This window comes from Pseudonaja textilis, chromosome 1 (assembly GCF_049901715.1).
Source record: "Pseudonaja textilis isolate UNSWEBS1 chromosome 1, rPseTex1.2, whole genome shotgun sequence".
In the NCBI taxonomy this organism is placed as follows: Eukaryota; Metazoa; Chordata; class Lepidosauria; order Squamata; family Elapidae; genus Pseudonaja; species Pseudonaja textilis.
The window spans coordinates 150819574-150834535 of record NC_141990.1 but is presented as its reverse complement, the minus strand read 5'-3'; the positions used below and the strand labels follow the sequence as shown (position 1 = coordinate 150834535).

Sequence of the window (14962 nt, the reverse complement as noted above, 5' to 3'; positions counted from 1 at the left end):
AAAATTAAAAATGTAAAATAATATTTTTCCACAAAGTGTCATGTAAAAAAATAAAACATAAAATATGTGATTGTTGTTTGAAGGGTATTCCTTTGATGGCTGGACAAGGAATGTTTCAATTTTTAGAGAAAAAAATCAAAATGTATTTGACATTTTACATATTGACTATAAACTTTGAGGGCACAGGTCACTCAATACACAAGCATGACATTATTTCTTTCAGCTTTTTTTAATTTGCTTGATTAGTACTGGAAATGTATAGTTTGCAGATGTCATTGAACATACAAGATTGGTCAAACTTAATTAAATTTTATTATGTTTATTAGACTTCAGTATGTATCATTCCAATGATATTTGATGGCAGAACAAATGTTTGATACTAATCCTTGGGAAACAACAGTTTATTAACAGGGGAAGTAGATAGCCCAGCTAACAGTCAAAACAAACAGTTTTCCTGTGGGAACCAAGGTCATTGTAACAGATGGCTGTTGAAGGAGGAGAGGAGCCTGCCATCCATCTTCATTGGACAATGTGACCAGTGACACCTGGGAGGGGATTTTTACTCTTTTAATGAGATGAAAAACCACAGGAACTGTTAGAGTTGGTTTTCACTGGCTGTGCCGATATGATGTATCCGATAAACATGTTCTTTGAGGAATCTACCTGCCTTGGAGTTCTGCTTTCAATGGATGTGTTACTTGGAATATTGACAGCTATATCCCATTTGATTAAAAACTAAAATAGTAAGAACTGGTGATAGTTACAGTATAGAGGTATACACATAAGCACATACAGGAAAAAAAAATCAATCATTGCTATTATATTATCATGTTGCAAAAATGCTATGCATTTTGGTTTCTCCAGAACTCTGTATTAGAGCTCTGTATTAGATTAAGCTATATGGTGGATGGAATAAAAGAGGAGAGAAACAGGAAAAACTTCATATGACTCAGCATCATCCAAACACTTATCTAGTCCCATCTCTGTTGGCTTTGTCTATTATCTAAGCTGGAAGACAGTTCTGGAGAATTTGAAAATTGCTCATTATTTCATGCCTAGGCTTAGCTCACTAAAACTGCAGATGTAGTCATTTTTCTTACAGGGAATATAGCACCCATTGCTGTGAGGAGGCATTTATATACATTACATTAATATAAGACAAACATCTTATTTTCAGTACCAGAAGAGGGCACTTTTGTTATTAATGTAAGACTTCACCGTAATTCATGTAAGCATAGAATTACAAATCTTTAGCACTTTGCTTTGCAGCCATTTATTTTGTTTTGTAAAATAGCAGAAGAGTTATTTCATATTTATTGTGGGCTTTCCAATCTCTTTCTTCCTTTTATTGTGATAATATATTTTTTTTCTAAGAGCAAATGTTACTATTATTCTCATACTAGCTCGATACCCATACTTTGCTATGAAACTATGTGGTTGGGCTTAGTTTTTGGGAAAGGGGGATAAAAGGGGGATAAAAGGGGGAATTCTGCCTCTGCCTACCAGCATCCATTGGTATTCATCTAGCTAGTGTCCTGTCAGTGTGTGAGAGAGTTGAGGGCTGCTTGGAAACTGAAGCAGAATTTGCTGTGTGAGCAAGGAGACAGCAAGGAGTCTGGGTGTGGTTTAGCTCAACTGTTCTGTACTAAAGCTGCTTAGTGCTGTGAAACTGAAACTAAAACTGAAACTCCTCTGCTTGTATTTTGCATTTGGAACAGAATTATTTTCAGGTGGGGAGGGGGAGTAGAACTCCTTAGCATTAGAGCGTGTTAATAATAATAATATAAGAAATATTAATGCTGGGATGGTATTTCAAAAAATCCTTTCTTAGTGAACACCTAGAAGCCAAGAGGAACATACGTGCCAAATTTCAAGTTTGTAGGCCTTACGGTTCTAGAGATTTTGTGATGAACCATGAGTGGTATTTCGCTTATATAGAGAGACTTTCTTTCTGAGACAATGGGAATAGTTTTTAGACTTACTTAGTACTTTCACCTCAATTGAGAATCTTATAGTTTATAGTATATGCAATTCTCTAATAGAGCAACTTCCTTCAGATTGGAGCTGTTTTATTATTTTCCATAAGATTCATGGAAATATTTGAAATATAGAAATAGGTCTTGAGCCAAACAGATTGGGAGACATCAATCCTTCTCCCAGAGGACAATGGGTTCTTGAAAGAGAGTCATTTAAGACAGAATAGAGATGAACAATGGGTATAGCAAGTTTCATTCTTGCATAATTTTCCATCAGATCAGATGATCAGAGAGCACTTGAGTTCAAGCAATGGGAAAGCCTCTTGCTCATAATGTATTCATGATGTAAAAATACCATAACTAAATGAAAGGAACACCCATCTAGGTATTTCTGCTTTCTTCTCTTCTGAGGATTGTTTGAGAAGGTAGGCTATTTTTATACTGGGCTTGTATGGTGTTCAAGCTTCCCTCATACATTATTGTGTCAAGATCCTTAATCATGAATTAACAAAATTTCCATTCTGTTTCTCTTTGAGTGCTTTGAATTTTAATGAAAGATATATTTGTTGTCTATACCTATCATTTAGAAGGGATTACTGATCAAATGATCAAAAAGATTATTAAAATAATAAAACCAGAATCAGAGCAATATTAATATCCCAGTTTCTTAAAAACTCAGACATTAAAACTGCTAAAAAGAAAGTAAGATTTTCAACATTCTGAAAATTTAAGCACCAATTTAAACACCAATTTTTCCAGAAAAGAAAAAATGGAAAACTGCTGAGATGAAGACATAAAAATCATCCCCTTTAATAAGAGCCCTAAATAAGGCATCAAATAATCTTCATCTGGATCTTATTCAACAAGAGAAAAGTGCCACATTTATTTTGCTTTATTTATTAGGATAACTGTTTTTTTATCACTGACAAAAGCTAAATAAATATCTCAGGTTGGTAATTGTTCAGTTGTCCTCTCATTTAATGAAAAGATGTCTCTGGGTTCATGTTATTTGTCTGTACTTAAAAGAGAAAAAACATTCTTAATTTACCCTTTACATTTTTTTCTACACGTCCTTCTTCCGGAAGAGGAAGTGAGCATGCTTTCATGTGATTAACACTCAGAGGAACTTGTGAAAGTGATAACTGTATAAATGCAACTTGCAAAGCTCTGCTGAACTCAACTAAAGAACAACAGTGCAAAGATGGAACAAGGACCTGAACGAGAACCCAGACGGATAAGGGAAGGCTATTTAGTGAAGAAGGTATGTGAGGATTATATTGAATTACATTCTTATGGAATTACAGCTATGTATTTATAGATTTATACTATACATACATTTGTTATAGTATACATATAATATACTTTTTCTTCACTCTTGTCTCATTCTTGGAGACTGCCTGGATGAATCCCTGCAGTTTTCTTGGCAAGATTTTTCAGAAATGATTTGCCATTGTTTTATCTCTGCAATATTTTACAGATTGGTACCTTTCAGATGTGTTGTCATGTAATTTCCATTTTCTACCAATGCTAAGATGGGGGAATGACAATAATGTAAATTGGTATTTTCTTTGAGAACACTGGGACTGTGATATTGCCAGTATCTAAACCCGAGAAATGTACAACCAGAAATATTAAATCCTTCAAGGTTTAATATTATCATCCATTTGTCTGGCTGATTGAGTTAATAGTTGGCTGCCAACTCAATACTGTCACTTGCTGGAAAGACCTCTGCAAGCATGGCCAATCTCTCTCCAAGGTTATGGGTGACTTACTGTTCCCATCGTCACCTGATCCTGAATGACATGAAGGGAAGGGAGGCTGAATTACAGAATGCTAAAGGAGCATTTGAGTATGTCTAGTTTAGTGAAAAGAAGAACTAGGGGTGGCATGATAGCAGCATTCCAATATCTCAGGGGTTGCCACAAAGAAGGTGGAGTCAAGCTATTTTCCAAAGCACCTGAAGGCAGGACAAGAAGCAATAAATGGAAACTTATCAAAGAGAAAAGCAGCCTAGAACTAAGGAGAAATTTCCTTGACAGTTAGAACAATTAATCAGTGGAACAACTTGCCTCCAGAACATGTGAATGCTTCAACACTGGAAGTTTATAAGAACAGATTGGACAATTATTTGTCTGAAATGGTACAGGGTTTCCTGCCTGAGCAAGAAGTTGGACTAGAAGACCTCCAAGGTCCCTTCCAACTCTATTATTTTGTTCTGTTCTGTTCTGTTCTGTTCTGTTCTGTTCTACTCTACTCTACTCTACTCTACTCTATTCATAGTAATTGATCCATCAGAAAGACAATGTAATTTCCTTGCCTAATAAGAATTAGCCTTACTGGCCAATTCTCTAGGATAATGACCAAAACTATGGTCTCTTAAATTTGTCTATTGCAACAAACCTTTCTAATCATCCAGTATGTCTTGTATTTTAATCAATTATTTATTTTTTATCTATTTAAGCAATAGTGGGATTTAATGCGCACTGGAAAACTCTCTTTTAAAGCATGGTGTTCAAATTTCTAATAAACAATTATTCAAAAAAAATTGTAGGAAGAATTAAATTAAATTAAGACTACTTTAAGCTATGAGTGATCAGACTTGCATACAATCTAGATAAAACTGGATTATGACAACCCATACTGTTCAAAGTGGTATGTTTGGTTTTGGCTTGTGTTGTATGAAGTTCACCATTTTGGCTTGTGATCCAGAGTATGGCTTAGTGTAGTGCAAAAATCTAACTCTGCATGGCGTAGTTAATAAAGCATGGTCAGCAAAACAAAAATCCTGCCACTGAATTCTTCTTGATTAGGGCTTCAAAGACAGAAACTGAAATCCTGATTAGGCATGAAATTTATCATGTGATTAGCAACCTGTTTCAGGTTTCCTTCCTTGTTATTCAGTATCAGCTGTATCATAAAACTAGGTTATATTGCTAGTAAAATTACTTTTCTTCTCAATTGCTGCCAACTTTGAAAGTCAGCCTCTTCCTGTGCTATCTTAAGTATTTTGGAAAATAAGACGCCTCATCTCTGATCAGCACTAAGAAAGTGTTTCCTCACTTCTAATGTTATTTGCATAGTAGAATTTCTACATGGAATGTGATTAATTGGCAAAAGGCTTAAACTTTTTCTTTTCCCTACTGTGATTTTGGTAACGGTTGCCTCTTTTCGCTAGTCCTGTGTCTTGTATGTGTACTGTATATAAAATGTATTCTGTTATCAGAACATTTATCTGTTATCAGAAGAAAAGGCTTGGCTTATCAGTAAAATTATCCCTTGTCTGATGGCAGCTTCTGATTATTATTTTTTTTGTCCCTAGTCTAGTGCAAAGACATTACGCAGATGTCCCTTTCTTCCACCCCCTCCCTTCATAGTTCCCCCATTGCTGTAATGCAATACTAATTAAAGTAAAGGGGAACAAGTTTATCTTTCATTTTTATTTTCCCCTGTAGATCCATAGAAACTCTGTAGCATGGAAGAACTGGAGCAAAGTTGAATCTGCTAAAAGTTGTTTCTCGTATATTTACGTTAGAGGTTAAAGATTTAGGGGAAACAAGGAAAGGGGAACTTTTGCAATACGGTGGGTGGGGATGGAGAAAGCATGGAGGCAAAGTACCTTCAACACGAGTAGAAACTGAAAAGAGGCCCAGCAAGATATGTAAGGATTGAATGGAGAACTGAGCTTCTAAAAGTGAGTGGGAAAACACAGGGTGAGGAAAGTTCATTGACTCAATGGACCATCATTTGATTAACTACACACTAATTGTGCTGTCTCAGCCAGTCTATGGGAATTGGATAGTTACTTAGGAATTATGAGCTGTCCCCTTAAGGGAATACATCATGGTAAATGTAGTTAAAGGTATCCTGGGAAATATAGTCCATGTCACATGACCACATCTGTAATCCTGATTGGTCACTAGTTTGACCCTCAATGGGTTGGGCGAGTTTTCCTCATTCTTTGTCTGAACTCTCTAACTCATGGCACCTTCTTTCTATCGCTACGAGATGGGTTAGGAGATAACCATCTTTTACTACAAGGCAGATATACAAAGGATTGGTCATTAAAGAAGAACTTCATCACAAATGTGAGTTATGAGGATACCTGATGAACCAATAAATGTAATTTGTTATGGACATCTTGTTGAGTTATCTATCTGCATCTGTACATCTTCAAATCACACCTCTGTGCAGAAGGCAGAAAAGTAAAAAAGGAGTTTTGATGGCCACTGGGGCGTCCACAGGGCCGCCAATGCAGATATCTCATAACCCTCCTTCGGACAAGGAGCCTCAACATAACACAGAAACATACAGGGCTCCTCGACAGACTGCCACATCGCAACCAAAACCAAGGGTGACCAACTGCACAGCACTGTGCACTGACTCACTGCACCCTCATTTGTGCCTTCCCATCTGCTTAGCCAAAGTGTACCCTAAAGGACGCCCCGAAGATGCCGTGAAAATGTACGTGCTGCTAGACACTCAAAGCACCTGCACCCTGGCCAGACCCACATTCTTCGAACTCTTTGAGGTGCAACAGGATGAACTTCACTTCACTGTATCAACGTGCCATGGACCAAGAAGCACGGTGGCGAGGAGAGCTACTGGACTCTGCATAGAGTCATTGGGTGGAAGTTTCCAGTTCCCACTACCGCCTGTATTTGAATGCGATGGGGTACCAAACGATCGCATTCAGATCGCAACACCTGAGGTCATAAATAGCATACCTCACCTCAAGCACCTGGCTCATCACTTCCCCACTCTAGATCCGGAGGCTGATATCCTACTCTTGCTGGGAAATAATGCCCCACGCACCCTTCTCTTCTCTGAGTCAGTCAGCAGCCCTGTAGATGCCCCAGTGGCCATCAAATCTCCACTAGGTTGGGGGATTGTAGGCATAGTCTGTATCGATCGCCTACAGGCCCCAACCAAGGCCACTGCCTTAGCTACTTCCGTTCTCAAGAATGGCAGACCATCTCATCTGATGACCACTTCACGCTTTTGACAGTTAAACCTGTCTTGGGAGAGGCACTATTCCAGACCACCAGAGAAATAACGACTTAGCTTTGTCCATTGAAGACAACAGATTCCTTCAGCTCATGGACAAGGAATTTCAACAAAACACAAACGGTAGTTGGGTCATGCCACTACCCTTTTGCACTCCCAGACAATGCCTGCCAAACAACCAGAAATATGCACTCTCCCGCCTCTTCAGTCTCAGACAAATCATGACCCGGAAACCAGAGATGAAAGCTCATACGGTGGAGTTCTTGGACAAAATGATAAGGAACGGACACGCTGAGCCAGCCCCACCCCTGGACCCGGCAATGAATGTTGGTACCTGCCATTCTTTGGAGTGTACCATCCACAGAAACCAGGCCAAATATGTGTAGTCTTCAACATCAGTGCACAGTTCCAAGGCCACTCTCTAAACAAGGCCCTTTTGACTGGATGTGACTTGATGAACAGTCTCCTTGGGGTTCTCATCTGCTTTAGAAAAGAAGCTATAGCAGTTATGGCCGACATATAGCAGATGTTCAATTCCTTCCTTGTATGGGAAGATCACCGAAACCACCACCGTTTCCTATGGTTTAGTGATGATCAGCACGACCAATGGATTTCTGAATACCGAATGAGGGTGCATGTATTTGGCAATGGCTCTTCCCCTGCTATTGTGAACTATGGTCTCCAACGTACTGCTCGAGAGGGAGAAGACAAATATGGAACAGAGGCTAAACGCTTTGTAGAATGCGACTTCTACGTGGACGATGGCTTGAAATCCATAGCCACCCCCGGAGAGGCCATAGACTTCTTGAAGAATACACAGCAAATGCTGGGGACAGCCAACCTCAAGCTACACAAGATAGCATCCAATAGTGAAGAAGTACTAAAGGCCTTTGTAGGTGCTTTGTAAAGAACTACAGATAGAAGACAGCATTCGCCCTGACTCGCCACTCAATGGCTACCTTAAAGCCAACAAATGCACATGGATATTTAATCCTCCCCACGCATCTCATATGGGAGGAGTGTGGGAACGCATGGTTGGAATAGTTCGTCAGATCCTTGATTCGATGTTAGCAAAAGCACCTAAACTGACACACGAGACTTTATCTACCCTTATGGCAGAAGTCGCAGCCAGCATCAATGGTCGACCTTTGGTTCCAGTTTCTTCAGATCCTGAGAATCTGACCATTCTCACTCCTGCTGCCTTGCTAACTCAGAAGACAGGTGATTGGCCCGCGCCATTAGGGAACTTTGATTCTAAGGACCTGTACAAACAACAATGGAGACATGTTCAACAGCTTGCCAACACTTTTTGGAACCGTTGGAAGCAAGAGTATCTGTCTACCCTACAAGACCACCATAAATGGAAGACCAAAGAACTGAACCTCGAAGAGGGAGACCTTGTCTTGCTGAAAGACAAGGATATGCATCGCAATGCGTGGCCTATGGGACTTGTGTATCAAACCCTGCCCAGCTCTGATGGACTAATCCCCAAAGTCAAGGTTCTGATAGTGAGGTCGTTAGACTCCTCCTGTGACCAGCAGACTTTCACCAAGAAGTTTTACAACAGACCGGTCACCGACCTTGTGCTGCTGCGGAGAAAGACCGAACTTGAAGATTGAACCTTAAGCTTTGCATGCTTTGCTTTGTTTGATACTTTATTAATGTTTACTGTTTTTCTCTTAGTTATACAGCTTACTGTTTATCTTAGTTATAATATGCTATTCAGTTAGTATTACTATTTAATGCTTATCTTAGTTTATAGTTATTTTTTCTTTTCCTTTAATAGTGGAATTTACAATTCCAGGCAGGGAGTGTGCTGTCTCAGGCAGTCGATGGGAATTGGATAGTTACTTAGGAATTATGAGCTGTCCCCTTAAGGGAATGCATCATGGTAAATGTAGTTAAAAGTATCCTGGGAAATGTAGTCAATGCCATGTGACCACATCTGTAATCCTGATTAGTCACTAGTTTGACCCTCGATGGGTTGGGGGAGTTTTCCTCATTCATCACAAATGTGAGTTATGAGGATACCTGATGAACTAATAAATGTAATTTGTTATGGACGTTTTGTTGACTTATCTATATGCATCTGTACAGCTTCAAATCCACCTCTGTGCAGAAGGCAGAAAACTAATAAACTAAATGCCAGCTGCTGACCAGCAGAGAATGTAGCAATCCTGGACAATATTGCTACACAGAGAACATAGGTGGGCTTAGAAGAGAAGCCAACTTCAAAACCTTATACATTTACAATGGCCTGAAAGTGGGTAGAGAATTAGTTTTATCTGTTGCTGCATTCAAGATGTGGGATGACTTCAGTCAACTTGCCTTCAACTAATGGGAACTTGGACAATTTAAATTGCAAAATCAGGGCTGCATTCATCTAATTTACCAATCTACATCTTATCTGTAGTATTTGATTAACACCAATGGCTAAATTTGTACTAGATATTGCTCCATAAACTACCCACTGGATCTACACCAGGCTAAAATAGAATTGTGGTTTGTGGATCACCGGGACTTGCAGGAAACTAGTCCTGAGGGATGATTAGCAAAGAGACCAATCAGGAAATGCTAAGACCACAAAAGCAAATTAAATGGAATATGGGAGGAACTAAAATAGGGCTCCAGTATACAGATAAAATATTTAATGAATTATAAGAGCAACGACAAGAATAGAATCTGAAGCACTGATCTGATATTGTTCCTTGCTGGTTTATTTTTCATTTCTCCATTTCCTAGAAATGTGAAGGCTTAGAGGGAAAAAGGTATCATGTGATAAATGATACATTTTTTTTCCTTCACATCTCAGTTTTCCCCTCCTGTCTTCTTTCCCAGACCTTCATCTCCTTAATGCTGTGTCAGTATGGGAGAAAATCCTCAGATGATTGTTTAACATACATCATTTGAAAGGTTGTTTTCCCATATTGTCATAGTGCTGAAGATATAGATAGACACGCATATGAAACCGTAAGCAAATTAAAAACAGCACTTCGTAAAACATAGTCATAGAAACCGTGTCAACAGTAAATTGAAACAAAAACTCATACAAAGGCTCTATTTTTTAAAAAAGAAGGGTCTGCAAGAATCACATTTGTAGGTCTCATTTAGAAGCAGGGAAGAACCTAAAAACAAATTGAACTGAGCATGAAAAAAAAGATAGTTCTCTTTGAAATTGGCACAATTCTGCCATTCCCTCATCCAAACTACTGCATTTGGCTCAGTTGAAATGGAGTGCCTTCAAAGGCAACTATATAGAGTACGGTACATTGCCATGGTAATTCAGCCAGAAAAGCAGTACTAGTGCAATTCTAGGCATATGGATGCTGAAATCAGAATTTAATGGGATTTAGATAAATGTGTTTAGGACTGCATTATGGGAAGGCTTTATTTAATTGTGCACGCAGGCTATAACATGCTTAACTCCGCAGCACAGTGTATGTGGTAAGATTTTGGGTTCTGAATTGAAGAGATTGTTTAACCTGGGGAAATTTCTTCTTTGTAACAGAAAAGAAGAAGTAAAGGTTTAGGGAAGTGGCATGGATGCTAGTTCTTCATTTTTGAGTGTTCCCCTCCCAGCACCCATAAAAATAACACCATTCCTGTGGCAAGAATTTCTCCCTTGGCTTTGATCTTTGATCCTGTTTTCAGATGAGTTAGTGAGATCTATAGGATTCCAGCTATCAGATTTTATTTTTCAGTCTGTAAAGGAAAATGCGATACAGTTACATGGATTCAAGCTATTCACTAAGAAAAAAACTTACATATAATGTCGCTAGAGATTTCATTTGAATTTTGTTGTATTTTGGAAGAAACAGATCCTTCTTGATCTTGTCAAAGAAGCCATATAAATTGTATAACTAAATGGGAACAAATTTTGGAGCAGGCATTTTGGGCTAGTTTTAGATGTCTTTTGCAATCAGGATGTTATGAATTGGGAACCACCAACTATGTAGCGCTCATTCTTTCTGGTTAAGTTGATACAGTATTGTCAGAATAGACTGGGTTTTTCAGATTTCTATTTATTTATTTATTTTGTATTTTGCGATGAGAGGAGTATTCTTTTCAAAAAATATAACAGGTACCTTAATTTTTTGCAAAAACTTAAGACACCAATTGCAATCCTTTGCCTTCTCCAGACTGATTGACTTTGTAATCAGCTATGCATCTTGATTATTTTCTTAATACTGGTACATTAAATTTCCTGTTCCATGCCTTTTTTTTTTTTTTCTGCGAGGGCTTAGGCAACCATATTAATTGCTTCATGCTGAACACCAGAAAGATCATTTTAAGCTAATGTCTTTCCCAGTGTTTCTTGTTCCCCCAATTCTTTTTCCCCCAATCCTTCCCGAATCTTCTGTTTGGTTTTTTAAAATGCCTCTGAAGTAAAGAAGGAATGGGAGTGAGCTCTCAACCTGATCCCTTGGCTGTCTGGAAAACTTTTTGCCTTTGGGAACCCTAGTTGAAACAATAAACATTAAAAATGGCATTACTGCATGTGAAAGCAAAAGAAAACATTAAACAAAGAAAAAGCTACTGAAATATTTTTAAAGATTTAAAAAATTCCTGTAATGGAACGTGTAAATGACTTTGAGGGGTGAGAGAAAGAGTTATTGGCTGGGAAACAATCAGATGAGAGAAGGGGGAGCCCCCAAGTGTTTAATGGTCAGAGGAAGAAACTTAGGAAGGACCTACTTTATCTTAGTGGAGCAAAAATGGCAACAGGAAGTTTGTACCATCAGACTTACAAGATTCTATTAATGTTGACTTACAAAAATATGGAGTCAGCTTATCTAGTCATGTTTCCTATTTTATTTATCCCAGAGCGCTAACAGCTATTGTAGTGAATAAATGTGAGGATAGCAAATGGCGGCACCTGGTTAACCATGTTGGTACTCAGAAGCTATGAGGATCAAGCTTGCTTAGTATCAGATGGAGTTGTTGTGGTTAGCCAGCAGCAGGTGCGGACGGCTGAGGAGAGCGAAGACTCAGATGAGGGGCCAGGACCATTAGGGAATGGACTGCTGCCTTCAGAGATTGTGGGGGCTGGCAGCAGCGATGAGGAGGTTCTTGAGGAGCCTGTGCCAAGTGCTCATGCGCGTAGGGTTGCTTGTAGGAAAGAGCAGCTGCAGCAGCACGGGCGACTTGGGAGTAAGGTAATGGCCCCTCCTTCAAGAAAATAAAAGCCAGCTGTGAATCAGAAGTTCTTTGTAGGAAGCAAAAACGTTTTGAAACTCCAGCCTCATGGACATTGCAGTATCTTAAGTTGGTATTTGAAGACTCTTGTGTTGTAAAATATTTCTTATCTATTATTCTTGGCAGCCTCGCACAGTTTTGGCGAGGCTTGTGTTTATCAAAGTTAATTAGTTTGCAGCAGCCTTTTAACCGGGGATTCATAAGAATCATTAAAAGGTTTCCGTTCTCTTTGGTTCATGTTGGTTTTATTGGAGAAGGGTTTGGGTCAGATCAGGAGTATATATGTATATGCTCAGTCCTTTATACTCAGTCTGTTAATTCAACGGTAAAGTTTCCCCCTGCCCAATTGTGTCTGACTCTAGGAAGTCTTGCTCTTTTCTGTTTCTTATTTGAGGGAACCACGGAAGACGCTTCCATGGTCATGTGGCCAGCATGACTATTATGCTGAGGCGCACAGAATGCTGTGACTTTTCTACTGAAGTGGTACCTATTTATCTATTCATGAACTGCTAGGTGAGCAGGAGCTGAGGCAAGTAAAAGGAGCTCACCCCATTGCACAGTGCTCGACGCTTGAACCTGGACTGTCAGCTTTCCAGCTGACAAGCTCAACATTTTTAACCACTGAGCCATTTTGGTCCCATCAGTCTGTTAGTATTCAGTTCAAAATACACCTCCAGGTTTTTAAAGTAATTTAAAACCTTTGCTTTTTCCAAATGTTCTTGCACTAGGGGGGATGAGGTACTTTTCAGTGTAGCTGTTCCTCTCCCAGCTGCTGCTGAGCTTCAGGCAAACTCCAAGCTGGATTTCCACTGTTATATGGTGCTCATCATAGCTTGTGGTCATGACAATTGAAAGTCCTCTTGCCTGCTTTTGCTAGCTGCCAACTCGCAGACCAGATGTCACCTCTGCTTCTTCATCTGTAGGCCTTTCTTGTTACCCACACATTTTTCTCATTTTGTCAGTGTTTGTTTTTGTAAGTTCAAGACTGGGTGGGGTGAAGTTGCCTCTGACTGTCACACCTGTCAAAACACCAGGGTGTGGCTCAATTAAGACAGAGGATGCAACATCAGCTAGGATGCCTGTGAGTAAATTTATGAGTGCCTGTCTCAGTGCCTGAGGGAAGTGTGGAGGCAGGGTTTCTGCTGGTTGCAGCTGATTTTCCGAAACACAGGCAGCAATCCCAATTTCACTCCCTCACAAAAATGATCAAGGACTACCGAAACTCTTTAAAAAAAATCAGAAAAGACAATGGCAAACCCTTATCGTCCCATTGCCAAAATAATCATGATTGTGTCCATGTAGTTCCTGAGGGCCAAGCTTTATCTTTTTTTAAAAAAAACCATGTTTTATTGAAGTTTATTATAACATAAAATATAATGAAAATAAGGATTAAGAAAAAAAAGGGAGGGGGTTGCAGGATTTTTTTAAAAAAATGAGAAAAGAGAAAAGTGTTGACTTCCCATTTTCTCTAAAATAGTAAAAGACTAACTTACAACTTCAACTTTTTACATTACCTATAATTAGCACAAGCCAGCTCTGTAACTACACAATTACTAAATCTTGAAATTAGATTCTAAATTTCATTTTTTTCCTATCACAAGCATTAAAACCAGAAGCAATATCCCAACAGAAACAAGACCAAATAAAATCTCTTTGTTTAAAACAGTTGACATTGTCATCTTAACCAAATCCAAGGGCCAAGCTTTATTTGAAGATGTGTGTGTGTGTGTGTGTGTGTGTGTGTGTGTGTGTGTGTAGAAGCACTCTCACCACCCATCACAGATTTTGAAGCTCAAACTGTGCCCCCTGGATATATTGGCTGTAGAATTATAAGAGTTGTAGCTTTAATACATTTCCAAGAATCAAGGTTGGGAAAGTTAAGGCAGGGCTGACTATTGGCAGGTTCACAGATCAGGTTTAGTGGTGTCATATCGCCATACCTATGGGTCTTGCAGTCAAGAGCTCCCACCCTATTTCATGTTGTCTTACGCTTATTTTCAATGCAAAATACTGAAGCTCCAGAAGCATTCAGAAGTAGTACTGTTGTCTGATTCCGGGGGAGGAAACACTGGAATGTGTTTCAAGAGTGCAGAAAGAAAAAGAGAGAAGAATCTAAACTGGTGGACTGCCTAAGAGAGAGCATGGGCCCCACTAAAGGACGTTGTCCCATGTCTCTCCAGTATGATCACAAGCCAATTACATTTGTAACTATCCAGCATTCAGAAATTACCTGCTGACATTCAGTGGGAAAATGGCTGCAAAGCAAACTGTGTATATCAACCCATTCCTGGAATGTGAATATTCATTTTGATAGCCTGCATAAAAAGCGTGCATAAGTGCACTGTCCCTGTCCTATTGTCCCCATTTAATCGTACCTATCTTCTGTATTCTTACTCATGTTTATACTTATACCTATTATTTTGCAAGCAAATGACAAATCAAATAAATAAAATAAACCTTTCTTTTTAAAAGCAATAAAAACTTCCTTTTGTGCCATCCCTGGCTGTGTAGATAATACCCTCTTAATTGATTGATACAGGGGAGTATGTTTAATACCTGGAAGCCCATGTGGGTAGTGCTATCAGAAGATGGAATTGAATTCTTTAAGAAGAAGACTGATACCAATCCTAAAGGAATGATTCCCCTCAAGGGCAGCACACTGACCAGTCCCTGCCAGGATTTCACTAAGAGAACGGTGAGTGGTTATGTTTTTCGAAGCATGCTGAAGTAAGGCCTATCTCAAGAGTAGGCAACACCTTTTGTATTCAAGGGGAATGGATGGGTGT

General features: G+C 39.1%; 1 protein-coding gene across 2 annotated transcripts in view; it reads left to right on the top strand.

Annotated features, from left to right (window-relative positions):
• The window catches only part of PLEK (pleckstrin), a 60811-nt gene that overhangs the window by 33479 nt on the left and 12370 nt on the right, over positions 1-14962 (top strand). Inside the window, exons 1-3 of one of the 2 annotated variants that reach the window (XM_026712898.2) lie at positions 2381-2401; positions 3062-3237; positions 14716-14871. In XM_026712898.2, the coding sequence (XP_026568683.1) occupies positions 3178-3237; positions 14716-14871 (216 nt within the window). In that variant the 5' untranslated portion in view covers positions 2381-2401; positions 3062-3177. Of the gene's footprint in view, positions 1-2380; positions 2402-3061; positions 3238-14715; positions 14872-14962 lie in introns of those variants that run through there. The other variant, XM_087919286.1, reaches the window with a different exon arrangement.